Here is a 15579-nt window from a genome sequence, read left to right as displayed (position 1 = left end):
TGTGCTTCTCTTAACCTCACTCATCCCACCTACTTCTCCAGGGTTGGGCTCAGAATGACTCCCATTCCTTTAGCCCAAGTCCTGGGCCCATGCTTATTGTCATCTTCTCTCTAGTCATCTGATTTTTCCTTTACTCTTCAGTACGAGGGTCAAGTGCCTGAGAATGAGGTCAGTGTCCCTATCGTCACACTCAAAGTGACTGATGATGATGCCCCCAATACTCCAGCGTGGAATGCTGTGTACACCATAGTCAACGATCCTGATCACCAGTTCATTGTCATCACAGACCCCGGGACCAATGATGGCATTCTGAAAACAGCCAAGGTTTGTATGATGCTTGGTGAATGACGTGCCACCAGCTGGGGATCTCGTCCCATAATGTCTTCTCATGAGTGGATCAACACTGGCAGAGGAGAGGTTGGGAGTCTGAGGATGGTACTGAACCTTCTGGGGTTTGTGGAAGCTCTCATGGCTGTTTTTGCTGGTTTGTTAGAAGTGAGATCAGTATGACTCCTTTGAAAAATAGGACCTAGCCTAAAGCCGGGGGCTAGGATATGACCCCTTTGGGGTGGGGGGCTAAGACAACCAGGAAACATAGATATTTATTTTATGATTCATAACAGTAGCCAAATTACAGTTATGAAGTAGCAATGAAAATAATATTATGGTTGGGGGTCACCAGCCTGGTCTACAGTGTGAATTCCAGGATAGCCAGGGCTACAGAGAAACCCTTTCTCAGAGGAACAACAACAACAACAACAACAAAAATCCCCAAAGGTTGAAGCTGAAATTTTTTTTTTTTGGACCAACCATTTTTTTAAGCTCATATTGTTCTGTGGCAGTGGTGGCTGAACACAGGACCTTAAGCATGCTGGGCAGGTGTTCTGTCACCAAGCCATACATCTGATCTGTGGTATTTAGTGTCAACTTTGTTTTTCTCCTGCTCTCTAGGGCTTGGATTTTGAGGTCAAGCAGCAGTACATTCTGTATGTGAAAGTGGAGAATGAGGAACCCTTTGAGGGGTCCCTTGTCCCTTCCACAGCCACCGTCACTGTGGAAGTGTTAGACGTGAATGAAGCCCCCATCTTTGTACCTGCGGAGAAGAGAGTCCAAGTGCCTGAAGACCTTGGTGTGGGTCAGGAAATCGCATCTTATACCGCTCGAGAGCCGGACACGTTCATGCAACAGAAGATCACGTGAGTAGGAACATTTTGAACTGTTGAGTGGGTGTTGGTATGTATTTACACTTTTTATTGAGACAGGGTCTCACTGTAGTCTTCACTGTCCTGGAACTTGCTTTGTAGACCAGGTTGGCCTCAAACTCAGAGATCCTTTTTCCTCTACCTCCCTAGTTCTGGGACTGATGGCATGTGTCACCACTGCTGACCACTTTGAATTTTTTTAATACGTAATTTATATATTATTTATGTAAATATAAATATAGCCATTTGTCATGTAATGATAATACATTCTGAGATATGTGTCCACGACAAGGAGGCTGGAGTTTCACTGAACATTTGCCATTCGCTCTGGCAGCCGATGGGTCTTACTTAGGTCCTGGGTATCAAACTCAAGTTGTCAGGCTTGTCAGTAAGTGTCTTTACCCACTGAGCCACACACACCTCACACCCCATGGACCATGGACCACATTTTATACTAAAGGACTGGGGTTCAATTCTCAGCACCAACATGGAGGCTTATAACTATCTGTAACTCTAGTTCCTGGGAATCTCATACCTCTTCTAACCTCTAGCATCATGCGGTACACATATATACACTCAGGCGCAGGCATATGGGTGTGTGTGTGTGTGTATATGTGTGTGTGTGTGTGTGTGTGTGTGTGTATATATATATATGTGTGTGTGTGTGTATATATATATATATATATATATATATATATATATATGTATTATATATGTATATATATGCAATATATTTAGAGGGGTAACTGTGTAACAAGTGAAGTGAAGAGGACCTGGGAGCTTAGGTTCCTTTGTAGTTGCTGTTCGTACTCTAACCCAGAGCTTGTGTCTTCAGGTATCGGATTTGGAGGGACACTGCCAACTGGCTGGAGATTAACCCTGATACCGGTGCCATTTTCACACGGGCTGAGATGGACAGAGAAGACATGGAGCATGTGAAGAATAGCACATATACGGCTCTCATCATTGCCACAGATGACGGTATGGACACCGTGTGATCCGATCCGCAATGTGGTCTGGTCTCCATCACTCTCCAGCTTGCCTGCCCCCTCTGCCTCTGCCTTACTGGGGGGAGGGGATTTCATTCCTTTTCTTTTATCCACAACAAACAAACAAACAAACAAACAGTTATGACATACAAAAGTTTTGGTAACAGAATTCTAAACTTTAGATCAAGTAGACTTTCCTTCCCTCTTGTTCCTTTCCACACTTGAATCTCTGTTTTCCTGCAGGGGCTTGGGTTTGTATCTCAGGTCCATGGCTGTGAACTTACTATTACATAATTCTTATAAATGTCAGGTTTTTTTTGGTTTTTTTTTTGTTTTTTTGAGTTTTATGTGTGTCTTAGGGTTTCATTTCTATGAAGAGATACCATGACCAAGGCAACTCTTTTTTTTTTTTTTTTTTTTTTTAGATTTACTTATTTATGTATGTGAGTACACTGTAGCTATCTTCAGGCACACCAGAGGAGTGCATCAGATCCCATTACAGATGGTTGTGAGCCACCATGTGGTTTGCTGGGAATTGAACTCAAAACCTCTGGAAGAGCTGTTAGTGCTCTTAACCACCGAGCCATCTCTCCAGCCCCCAAGGCAACTCTTAAAAAGGAAAACATTTATTTGGGGCTGGCTAAAGCTTTCAGAGGTTTAGTCCGTTATCATCACGACGGGAAGCCTAGAGGCATACAGGCAGACATGGTGCTAGAGAAGGAGCTGAGAGTTGTACATCTTGATCCAAGGACAGCCAGGAAGAGACTCTGATTCCACACTGTGTGGAGCTTAGGCATAGGAGACCTCAAAGCTCACCCCCACAGTGACACACTTGCTCCAACAAGACCACACCTACTTGAGTAAGGCCACACCTCCTAATAGTGCCCTTCTTTGTAGGCCAAGCATTCAAACACACAAGTCTATGGGGGCCAGACCTATCTAAACTACCACAATGCATATGGGTATTTTAGCCTGCATGTATGTCTGTGTTCTTGGTGTCCACAGAGGATATTCTCCTGGAACTGGAGTTACAGAGAGTTAGAAACTACTATGAATGTGCTGAAGACTGACCCAGGTCTTCTGTAATCATTCTTAGTCACTGAGCCCTTTCTTTCCTTTTTGTATGGATATGAGAACTGACCATAGTGTTGAGCATAGGTGTGTGTTCCCTACCACTTATATCCCATATGGATACCCCAAGATGAATGTTTTTGATACATGGTTCCCTATATAACCCAGGCTTGTTTTGAACTCACCATGTAACCCAAAATTGAGGTGACCCACCCTTCCTTCGTCCTGTGTGGTTCTAAGAGTCCAAACAAATTCGACCACGCTCTGCATCTCCGTACCTTCTAATGAGATCTGCTGGAGCCAGGTTTTGGTAGGAGGCTGAGGCGAGATGGTTGTAATTCCAAAGGCAACATGCTAAGACTTTGTCTCAGTAACAAGAAAGCAATAAACTCCCGAATTGAAATGTATGAGTAATGTACTAAGAAGAGAAGAAGAAAGCTGCCTTTGAAATGAGAGATAGAGAGAGGGGACAGTGAGACCCGTCTAAGACATTGTATACGACGTTGCAGTAGCTTGTTGGAAAGCCTAGACGAGGACAGAGCATCTGTGCTTAGCATGGGAACTGCTGAGGGGTCACAGACAAGCTAAGTCAGTATTCGGCCTGCTGGAACTATCTTTAAGCTGTGACACCTTTCTGTTTTCTCTTAGGTTCACCCATTGCCACTGGCACAGGGACTCTTCTCCTGGTCCTGTTAGACGTCAACGACAACGCTCCCATCCCAGAACCTCGAAACATGCAGTTCTGCCAGAGGAACCCACAGCCCCATATCATTACCATCGTGGATCCAGACCTTCCTCCCAACACATACCCCTTCACTGCTGAGCTAACCCACGGGGCCAGCGTCAACTGGACCATTGAGTATGATGACGAAGGTGTGAAGACTTGTTTTTAGAGGCTCTGCCAGTCCCGCTTCACACTTCCCTTTGATATTTGCCCCGGTTCCTTCTGCATTTCATGCCTGTTCCTTTTCCTCTGAGACATACTTACTTCTCAGTAATAAGAGCCCCAGGCAGTTCCTTCCTCCAGCCCTGGGTGTCTTTGATTCCCTCAACATTTCGATGTACTGAGTTTTTTGTTCTGTCCCCTCTCCGGGTCTCATTGTTCATTTGCTTTCCTTTCCGCAGACCAAACATCTCTCATTTTGCAACCAAGAAAGGACTTAGAGATTGGCGAATACAAAATCAATCTCAAGCTCGCGGATAGACAGAACAAAGACCAGGTGACCACACTGGATGTCCATGTGTGTGACTGTGAAGGGACTGTCAACAACTGCATGAAGGCTGGTTACGTGGAAGCAGGATTGCAAGTTCCTGCCATCCTCGGAATCCTTGGAGGGATCCTGGCCCTGCTGAGTAAGTTCAGGTTGCAGGTGCTTCAGCCTGCAACCTCTAAAACAGGGAAGGACCATCTCCTAGGAGGAGCTTTTAGTTGGAGTACAGAATAAACTGGTAACAAGGTGGAGTGGGGTACAGGGTCCTTCTGTTCTCTTTGTGCTCCCTGAGATTGAGTGCATGTAAGTCACCTGTGTCCCTCAGTAAGGTGGGACTTCAGACCCAGGATTCCTGGGGGGACTCCTCCGAGGCTTCATTTTAAACCAATCCCCAAGAGATGCTGAGCTGGCAGCAAGGTTATGTATGGCACGCTGTTCACCTTAGCACAGGCAAGGCCGGCAGCTACGTCACCTTCACATTCCATCTTGGAGAGCACATGGAAGAGGAAGTGGAGGCCGCCTAACTGCAAGTTGCGGATGCTAGTACCACTCTCATCTCATTGGCCCAAATGCAGCCATGCCAAGCTACATGGCAGCCTTAACTCATGCTCTTAACTGGATGACTGTGAGCCCATGACATGCTTGGGAGACAGTGGAGATGGAGGGTCGAGTGAGCAATAGTATCCATGGCTGAAAAGATGAGAGAGAGTGGAGATGCTGAGGGAATCTGTCATTTCTGTCCTCTTGTCTGATTTTACCTGTAGAGAATCCTGGGCTTGGTGCCAGTGTCCTGAGGATTTTTATGATCAAAGGTCTGGGGGTTTTGTTTGTTTGTTTTAATTGAGGACATACCTGACTTTTTTTTTTTTTTTCTTTTGTAGTAGATATTATTAGACTTGGCTAAAGCTGGGGAAATTCTCATATCAGACATTTGAAGCAGAAGTGGTATCAGAAGCCAGATGTCAAACTTGTTTATTATTATTATTATTATTATTATTTTTTTTTTTTTTTTTGAGAAATGGTCTCATCTGGCTGGGCATGAGATAGTTAGTCCTCCTGGTGGTAGAAGGCTATGGCCTTCCAGGACAGTTGCTTCCTCTGGTCTCTCTTGCCTGTGTCTCTTCACTCTTCCCCTCCTCCCTTCTGTCTCCAGTTCTGATCCTGCTGCTCCTACTGTTTCTGCGGAGGAGAACGGTGGTCAAAGAGCCCCTGCTGCCGCCAGATGATGACACCCGGGACAATGTGTATTACTATGATGAGGAAGGAGGTGGAGAAGAAGACCAGGTGGGTTTCAAAGATGGAGAACTTTACATCTGATTGAGGGGTGTCAGATCGGCTATGTCGGTCGTCACCCTGCTGTAGAACTCTATGGTCACAAGAATTCAAGTTTCTTCTCCAGACACTCTTGTGTTTTCTGCAGTCTTGGTTGATTACATTGAGGCTCACAACATCTGTAAATCAGTGAGGACTCTGCTAATCAGGCAGAGTTGTGATGAAAGGCCCTAAGCTGCATCTTGTGCTCAGGTCTGCTGCACGGGAGCCTCATGTGGGTTGCAGAAGGCATGCTTCACTATTGTCTTATTGCCTGAGGCCTCTCACATGACAGAGCCTGTCATTAGCAGACAGGACACTACTTGCATCAGTTGTGGTAGGGAGGACTAAGCATTTGCCAAGATATACCCCGATAATCAAGTCCCATGAAATGAGTAAGATGCAATAGCTTGAGTTCATATGATCCCCAGGGGCTCCTTTTTCTTTCAGTTTGCATTAGGAGACTTTTAGTTTGGAAAATGCCATTTCATATGAATTTGGGCACATGGGGGTCGTTTGGCTTTGTCCATCAGCATAGTCTGCGATGCCCTGAAGCAAACCCTGCCCTGTGCGAGCAGCTGTTTCTTTCTCACGTGTTGTCATGCTCTGCTCTTCTTCTCTAGGACTTTGATTTGAGCCAGCTGCACAGGGGCCTGGATGCCCGTCCGGAAGTGACTCGAAATGATGTGGCTCCCACCCTCATGAGTGTGCCCCAGTACCGTCCTCGTCCTGCCAATCCTGATGAAATCGGGAACTTCATCGATGAAGTAAGTGGGCAAGGCCGTGAGCCAAGGCACAGTGCATCTCCTAACTCGGAATCGAAGAGGAGAACATTCCGAATGAGGAGAGCTTTTGAATTGTTGCCTTACAGTGTCTGTATCCCCGAGACTAAAGCAAAAGCTATTCGCAAAGATTTAGTAGACCTAGAAGGAGTTACAAAGCAAATTTAGTTTGTATAGGTTCCCTGCATTCATTATACCTGTTTGGGGGAGTGTCATAGGGAGCCAGAGGTCACTCAGCAGGTAGATAAAGCAACTTCTCAGCCACCCGAGGACCAACATAAATGCTGAACAGGAATGGTGGCCTGTTTATTTTCTTTTTTTTTTTTAATTTTTTTTATTTATTTATTATATGTAAGTATTCTGTAGCTGTCTTCAGACACCCACAAGAGGGCATCAGATCTCATTACAGATGGTTGTGAGCCACCATGTGGTTGCTGGGATTTGAACTCATGACCTCTGGAGGAGCAGTCAGTGCTCTTAACCACTGAGCCATCTCACCAGCCCCTCTATTTTTGATTTTTAAAAACCGAGTTTCTCCATGTAGCCCCGGCTATCCTTGAACTCTCTTTTTAAACCAGGTTGGCTTGTCTCAGAACTCCACCTGTCACTGCCTCCCAAGTCCTGGGATTAAAGGTGTGGCAGTCCACTGCCCAGTATTAGTTACGTTTTTATGGCTGTGCTAAGTCATTAGGACCAAGGCAACTTACAGAAGAAAGAGTCTGATTTGGGGATCTAGAAGGTTAGAGTCCATGATGATCAGGGAGCCTTGCAGCAGGTAGACGCGCACAGCTGCAGCAGGAGCTCGGAGCTCACACAGGAAGTGGAGAGAGACACACAGAGGCAGAGAGACAGTGAGCTAAGTGGAAGTGACTGGTCTTTTAAAACCTCAAGCCTAGCCACGCCTTTTATCCTTGCACTTGGGAGGTCGTAAGTAGCAGGCGGATCTCTGTAAGTTGGAGGTCATCCTGATCTACAGAAGGAGTCTGAGGTCAGGGGCTACATAGGAAAACCCTGTCTTGAAGAAAAACAGAAAAAAACCTCAAGCCTATCCTCAGTAACACACCTCTCAACCCTTCGAAATTGGTCCAGCTGGGGACCGAGAATTCAAACACTGTAACCCTGGCTGGCTCTGTACTCCCTATGTAGACCAGGCTGGCCTTGAACCATATAGCAGAGGATGACTTTGAATTCCTGATCCCCCCAACTTTACCCTTCAGAATTAACATTTAACAATAATGGTGTGTCATCTATCCTTTGAGGATTATCTGAACTGTTACCTATATGTATTAGTATAACTACTGTCATTGCTCTCTTAGCCTCTGTCCTCTTATCCTGGCTTGTCCTTCTGTGCTGATGTGTGTGTGTATGTGTATGTGTGCGTGTGTATACCTTGAAGGGGTTAACTACTCTCAGGTTATTTTTTCATGTTCTGGGGTGTCGCTTGCCTCCGATTCACAGTGATAAATGTGGTGCTCTTCCCTTTAGAACCTGAAGGCGGCCGACAGCGACCCCACGGCGCCCCCTTACGACTCTCTGCTGGTGTTTGACTATGAGGGGAGCGGTTCTGAAGCTGCCTCCCTGAGCTCACTGAACTCCTCGGAGTCGGATCAGGACCAGGACTACGATTATCTGAACGAATGGGGCAACCGATTCAAGAAGCTGGCTGACATGTACGGCGGCGGCGAGGATGACTAGGGGGCTAGCACCCTGTGTGGTGCCGTTGGAGCACCCCGTGTGGAGATGCTGAACAATGGTGTCAGTGGTCTTTCAGCTCCTTCCCTGAGTATGTAGAAGAGAGGCTGATCTGAGAAGTGTGCAGATTACATAGTGATCCCACGCTCCCTACCAGTCTGTCTGTGTTAGGATGGTTTTCACTGATTGATGACATCTTATTTTTTGTTTTTACAGTGCTGGGATATGAACTGTGCCTTTTTCTTTTTTTTTTTTTTTAAGCAGGCACACAGCCCCATGTCCTTCACCCCTTGCTAATTTTTTACATTGTGTACCTTCCTTCAATTACCATGCTTGTGTTCTGTATTCTCATAGCCCCTCATGTTCCTGAATTCTGTTGCCCTGCCCAGGTGTGCTATTCTAGGATGCAGAACTGCCTGGGCCCTTTCATGGTGAGAGACAGGTATCTTGGTGTGGGTGCACCTGAGCTGGATAGTGTGTGTTTCCAGGACCTTTCATGGTGTTCCCTCCCCACCTCCAGAGTACTCACTTGCAGTGGCAGTCCTTGTTCGGCTGTGTGTCTGGGGCAGAACAACAGCAACAAAAAAGGGACCGCTCTGCATGCTGCACACACCTCAGATTCTTAGGTGCACACCTGCTTCTTAGGTGAATGCCATAGTGGGATATATTGATTTGATTTTCTAAGCAGTGCTGTGACCGGAACCTGCAGGGAGGTTTCCGGGCACCACTTGGTTTCTTGGGTTTCTTTCAAACCAACACTAAAGAATGGTGTTCTCTGAGAGAGACTGGAAGTGCCACCGCCAAAGACGGAGGAGAGAAAAGGAGAGAAACCAAACTTGGAGACAGCAAGCATGTCAGTGAACCTGGGCAGTTGGCACATTTACATTGGTGCTAGGCCTCTTCTAGCCCATAAAATTTTCTGGAACAGTAGGGGTCTCTCAAGCAGCATTTCCTAGCTGGAATCCTCGTCCATGTATTCCTGAAACCCAGGAATATACATCTCCAATACCTGTTTTCAATGGTAGCTACAGAAAATGCTGGCTGACTTCTAAGTATGAATAGAAAACAGAATATGTTGGGTGGGTGATGCACACCTTTAATCCCAGCACTCTGGAGGCAGAAGATCTTGAGGATCTCTCTGAGTTCGAGGCCACCCTGTTATAGTAAGCGAATTCTAGGACAGCCAGGGCTACACAGAGAAACCCTGTCTCGAAAAACCAAAAAAAAGATAAACAAGACTACTACAAATTGTGCATTTTCTCAGGAAGCAAGAAAACACCATTCTAATGAGAAAAAGGAGGCAAGGGCCTTGAGACTTTTCTTTTCGTTCAAAATGCAAATCTCAGCTTTCTAATAACCACTGGAAAGAATTTCACTGAAAGTACTGCACTCACCCAATTTTGGAAGAATACAATGACCGCAATCAACTGTGAGAACGTTGATTTCTCTGTAGTTTTAATTGTGTAATGCTGATAGAGTGTCCTTTGTATGTAGTTTGAGTGTATGTGTGTGGGTGTTGATAATTTTGTATTTTGTGGGGAGTGGAAAAGGTAAACAATTGAAACTGTTCTCTAAGATGCATTTTTATGAATTTTATTAAAGAGTTTTGTTAAACTGTGGTGATGCCCACTTGGTTTGACTCTGCTGGGATTTCTAGATGAAATGACAAGGTGAACTCGTTAGATCCTGAAGATAGGAGCTTCCAGCTGAAATGTCTTCTCTGTACTCTGGGGTCCTGCGTGGGGAGGAAGTGCTTCCACGGGGTCACTGCTCAGAACCCCATCCATGTGGTGTGTGGTGGGACCAATAAATACCAAGGCCGTTGGGACACAGGGGACCCAACAGTAATGGAGGCAGCAGTTCTGTGCAAAGGAAGACTGGCCTCCTCCCCTGACAGTTCCCTTCCACTGCCCCCTCCCTGTTCCATGGTAGTACAGATTGAACCTAGAGCCTTGCACATGCTAGACAAATATTCTGCCTTTCATAAATTATATGTTTTGGGTTTTTGTTGTTGTTTTGTTTTTTGGTTTTTCGAGACAGGGTTTCTCTGTATAGCCCTGGCTGTCCTGGAACTCACTCGGTAGACCAGGCTGGCCTCGAACTCAGAAATTCACCTGCCTCTGCCTCCCAAGTGCTGGGATTAAAGGCGTGCGCCACCACCGCCCAGCTTTTTTTTTTTTTTTTTTTTCCCCCTTTAAAAAAAAGTAACGTGTGTGAGCATGTGTGTATGAACACATGAGTGTTGGTGCCCATGGAGGGTAGAGATGTCAGATCCTCTACAACTGGTTATTGGTTATGTGCCTCCCTGTGTGTGCTAGGAGCTATAATTGAGTCCTCTAAGAGCAGTGTGCACTCAATCCTCTCTGCTCTCCCCCGAAAACCCCTCTTAATCTATATGCTTTTTCGTGATACTGGAAACTGAACCTGGGATTGCAAGCCTGTGTTGGTAGCCCCAGGTGACATTTGACAGTTTCCGACTGACAATGGCCTCAGGGGCTGCTGTCAACTTACAGGATAGTCTTCACAGTAAGGACCTGCCCAGTCCGAATATCAGTATACTCCTGTGGAAAAACCTGGTGATAGGAGTGTAACTTTTCTTTTTTAATTTCATATGTGAGCAGTTGTTTATGATGGGTGCATGCCGTGTGTATGTAGAGATATCCATGAAGGCCAGAGTAGGCATCAGATCCCTTGGACCTCGCAGTTACAGGCATTCCAAACTATGTCTATCTGTATTATAGTGTGTTTCAGAACCTTATTCCTTGATAGGGAAAAGTAAGATCCCATTGCACACAGATTTTTTTCCCATCTTGGGTTGAAACGACACATACATGGATACCTGTTTTAGTCCTGGCTTTGGGCTCTTTTTGGTATATTGGTATATTTTTGGTATATTTAGGAATATACTGTGAAGTGGAATTGCTAGGGCCTCTGTCTGGGATCCTGACTATTCTCTTAGGCAGCCACAGCAATGTGGTTTTGTAGGAGAACCTTTATTCCTGGGATACAGATGCTGAAAGGGTGAAGGGTTAGGGTATCTAGAAGGTAATAGGACAGTGGTTAATGGTTCAGAAATACATATTGAGAAACACTGAGACAGCAAATGCAGAAATACGACTTGATCCAGGCGAAAGGCCAGGAATCCTGCTCCTGAGTTTTGTTTTTAAAACTGAATCTGCCATGTAGTTCACACTGGTCTTGAACTTGCAATCCTGTCTCAGCTCCCTGGGTGCTGGATTACAGCCCCGTATGTGCCTACATTGACTCTATTCTTTGAAGTTGGGAAGAAGTAAGGAGCCCAGAAAGAAATCTTATAAAACGTGTCCTAAAGTCATTCTGTTACTGTGATAAAATACTGACCGAGAGCTACCTGTTGAGGAAAGGGTTGGTTTGGCCCATACTTTCAGGTCATATAGTCTGTCACTGGAAATCAGGACAGAGACTTGAAGCAGAATCCATGGAAGAATGGAACTCATTTGCTAATGGTCAGCTGGCTTTTTTTTTTTTTAAAGGGGGCAGGAAGGACTTAACTGTGCAGTTCTGAATAACCTGGAACTTGCTATGTAGATGTAACTGGCCCCTAACTCACAGAGGTCTGTGTGCCTCTGCCTCCCAAGTGCTGGGATTAAAGGTATAGATTACTCATACCTAGCCTCAGCTAGCTTTCTTATCCAGTACAGGTTTACCAGCTTAGGCATGGTGCTGCCCACTGTGGGCTGGTCCCTTCCACATTAATCACTGATCAGACCGTCCCTTATTGTATTAGCCATAGGCTATTCGACCTGAGTAATACTATTTGAGTCTCTAGGTTGTGTCTGGTTGACAGAAGCTAATTAGGACATTTGGTTAAATGATATTTGAGTGGTTTCAAAGCCATTCAGTGGTGGGACGGAGATAGTCTTTTCTACACGTGAAGATTGGCTAATGGCATGTGAAGGAATGAACCTGAGCCTTTCTTTTCCTAATATATCGATTGCTGCTCAATAGATAAAAGGCTAATGACTTTAGATAATGGCTTAAAACTATAGACCTCTTAGAAGGCAGCAGGGAAAGTTCTGCAATGGAGGACTGATTCTCTGAACATGACAGTGGATGCGTAAATAACAGAAGAGACAAGGGGACAAGGGCTCTTCTGTTATTACAGAAGACAAACAGAAGAGTAAGGGCTGCAGTGTCGTTCAGTAGGAGAATGCTAGCCTAGCATGTCTGAGCTGGGAGATATTCCCAAAGATAAAGAAATGAAAACATTCTAGCTATCACGAATGGCTCTCAAAAATGGTTTCCCCAAGAATCCTTAATGTGCTGGCGTCTTTCCTGGAAATTCCGTGCTTGTAAGACAGCCATTGATCCCCTGAAAGCTGTTAGTTTTGTTAGTTCTGAGTTTAACAAACAGGGGACAAGCAACCCCTGTGTACTTTGATGGTTTGTGCAGCTGCTGCCCCTCAAGTCTTGATAATGGGCTCCTTGTTGGATGGCTGTCAATGGATTGAGTTTTATATGACTACCTCCCAGGGTCTATCTTAAGTATCCCCAGATGTGTCTTTGCACAGGGTCTGTCTTCTGGGTATAGTTCTTGTGAGGATTGTCTGTAATGGATTCTTAACAGTGTATCACTGGGGAGCTCCCAGATGTCAGTTTATGTTTGTTTTCTAATTTCTTTGCCTTTTCTTTTTTCTCCTCTTCCTCCTCCTCCTCCTCCTCCTCCTCCTCCTCCTCCTCCTCTTCCTCCTCCTCCTCCTCCTCTTCCTCATCTTCTTCCTCCTCTTCCTTCTCTTCCTCCTCCTCTTTGTTTTTTGTTTTGTTTTTCGAGACAGGATTTCTCTGTGTAGCCCTGGCTGTCCTACAACTTCCTCTATAGACCAGAGATCTTGCCTGCCTCTCTGCCTCTCTGCGCCTCTGCGCCTCTGCGCCTCTGCCCCTGCCTCTGCCCCTGCCTCTGCTTGCTGGAATTAAAGGCATACTCCACCACAGCCTGGCTGTTCAATTTCTCTTTTAGATCATTTTATTTTATGTGTATGGGTGTTATGTTTAATCTCTTTAAGTTGTTTTATGTGTACACACCTGGTACCTGTGGAGGACAGAAGAAGGCATCAGAGCCTCTAAAATTGAAAACATTCTACAGATGGTTGTGAGCCACCACGTGGGTTCTGGGAACCAAATCTGAGGCCTCTGTGAGAGCAACAAATACTCTTAGCCTTTGAGCCATTTCTCTAGCCCTGTTTATTAATTTTGTTTATTTGCTTTTTTGAAACAGGGTGTCTACTGGCCTGAAATTTACCAAGTAGACTAGACTCCAGGGACCCAGTGTGCACACCAGCTTTTTCTAGCTTTTTTTCTATTGTGGGTTTTAGAAGTCAAACTCTTTTTTTTTTTTTTTTTTTATTTTTGGAAAAAACCCCTTTACTAACACAACTTCCCCCGTTTTCCCTTTTTAAAAAAAAAAAAAAAATTAATTTTTTTTTTTTTTTGGTTTTTCGAGACAGGGTTTCTCTGTATAGTCCTGGCTGTCCTGGAACTCACTCTGTAGACCAGGCTGGCCTCGAACTCAGAAATCCACCTGCCTCTGCCTCCCAAGTGCTGGGATTAAAGGCGGGTGCCACCACTGCCCGGCAAAAAATTACATTTATTTGTGGTATGATTTCTTCAGTGTGTGTCCAGTTCGGGTGATTGTGCATGAGGAAGTCATGGGACCTCGTGGATATCAGGGAGTCAGTTTTGTCAGTTCCAGGGATAAAATTCAAGTTTTATGTCAGACTTGGTAACAACCACCTTTATCTGATGAGCCATCTTGCTGCCCACCCACCCCCCTTTTTAAAAGACAAGTAGCCCTGACTGGTCTTGAGCTCTCTATGAAGATCAGCTAGAACTCGGGCAATACTGACTCAGCCTGCTGAGTGCAAGAACCTGTCTGGCCTCACTAAATCGAACAACCTTCAATCACTTTTAGTAATTTTTCCCAGTGACGAGGCGGGGCAGCCAGCCTCTGTGCTTTTCTGGATGCTCTCAGAGCTTCCTCTCCCCCCCCTGCTCTTTCTCACCACCTGGCCTTTCAGAGAAGGTGTGGCCTGGCGCCGAAATATTGCTATCCCCGTTTTCAGAGTGCCAGCTTGGGAACAAACAGCAACAACTCAACACCTGTGTCGCCGAGGCTGGCACCCTCTCTGATAGATGGCTAAATACTTCCCAGTGCAGGTGGCCCCTGTCCTTGGGAAAAGCGAAGACCAAACATCCTTGAAGAGATAAGTACCATCCATACTTTGGGCCATGAGAGGAGAGCAATTAAGCATTCCCAGACAGCTGTGGCCAGTTTGTAAAAACACTAGTTCCTGGTAGCATCGTAAAGGTCAGAAGAGCTCCCCTACAAATGGTATTGTGTTTGAAGGACGATTTCCCTTGTCACCTTCCCTGTCACGTAACCCTGAAGTCCGAGAATCTCTTGTGTATAAAAACTCTGAGACCCTAGATGTGGGGTGAGGTGGGGGTTTGTCACATTCCTACCCTGTGCAGAGGGAATGGTTTGGGACCCGAGTCTGGTTCTGAATAAAGACTCCTTTGCTTTACTACATAGGGTTGGCAGTTCCTTGAGCTCTTCTGGGGATCCCAAGACTTGGGCATAACACCAGGATGAATTTGTGTATGTACTGAGGGAAAGTTATCTGATTCTGTAAGCCTGGAAGGGAGTGTATACAATGAAAGAACATCTCGGTAACTTTCAAGGTTGTGTGTTTTCCCATCAAACACATCTCCACAGGAGCCAGGCAGTGGTGGTCTTTAATCCTCAGGGTGTGTGTGTGTGTGTGTATGTGTGTGTGTGTGTGTGTGTGTGTGTGTGCGCGCAGAGCATTTGAGAAAGAGAGTCACCATTCAGTAAACAGTTTCCCTGTTGCAAATATTGCCCGTGTTACAGCTCTGAGGGGAAAAATATCCTGGCAGTCCAGAGCCAAGGACTGCCACAAGCTTACACAACACAACAAACCTCATACAAAAGGTTTATTGGAGAAGGATGGAAGAGGGTGGTCTGCCTCTGCTCAGGCAATAAACAGAGGGAATGAGCAGGAGGCTCACTTTCTTGGGGGAGGAGGGCACTGGGGGGGTATTTCAAACTCAGGGATTTGGTGGGTTTTATAAACCAGGAAGTGAGCTCAGACCTTTTACCCCACATTGGCAGTGACTGACAACAGTTCTTTTAAACTTCTCTCAGTAGTCTTTGTGACCATGTTTTCTTTTCATTTTAGAGGCTAGCAAGTGGATAGGTTTGGGTTGGAACCCAGAGGAATGAGATAGACCACGAGGGGGCAGACCTACCTAGTTCTGAGGAATG

The 15579-nt window shown here is 45.6% G+C and overlaps 1 protein-coding gene across 1 annotated transcript in view; it reads left to right on the top strand.

Annotated features, from left to right (window-relative positions):
- Cdh1 (cadherin 1) overlaps window positions 1-9877 on the top strand; it is a 66092-nt gene extending 56215 nt beyond the window's left edge. The window contains exons 9-16 of the mRNA XM_028768540.1: window positions 142-324; window positions 952-1196; window positions 2038-2183; window positions 3911-4135; window positions 4388-4615; window positions 5627-5757; window positions 6408-6551; window positions 8052-9877. Of these exons, the coding sequence (XP_028624373.1) occupies window positions 142-324; window positions 952-1196; window positions 2038-2183; window positions 3911-4135; window positions 4388-4615; window positions 5627-5757; window positions 6408-6551; window positions 8052-8261 (1512 nt within the window). The 3' untranslated portion in view covers window positions 8262-9877. The remainder of the gene's footprint in view (window positions 1-141; window positions 325-951; window positions 1197-2037; window positions 2184-3910; window positions 4136-4387; window positions 4616-5626; window positions 5758-6407; window positions 6552-8051) is intronic.
- The last annotated feature ends 5702 nt before the right edge of the window (window positions 9878-15579 follow it).

Source organism: Grammomys surdaster, unplaced genomic scaffold (genome assembly GCF_004785775.1).
Source record: "Grammomys surdaster isolate TR1022 unplaced genomic scaffold, NIH_TR_1.0 187, whole genome shotgun sequence".
Lineage (NCBI taxonomy): Eukaryota > Metazoa > Chordata > Mammalia > Rodentia > Muridae > Grammomys > Grammomys surdaster.
The sequence above is the reverse complement of the archived record's forward strand: the minus strand, read 5'-3'. Positions and strand labels throughout refer to the sequence as shown.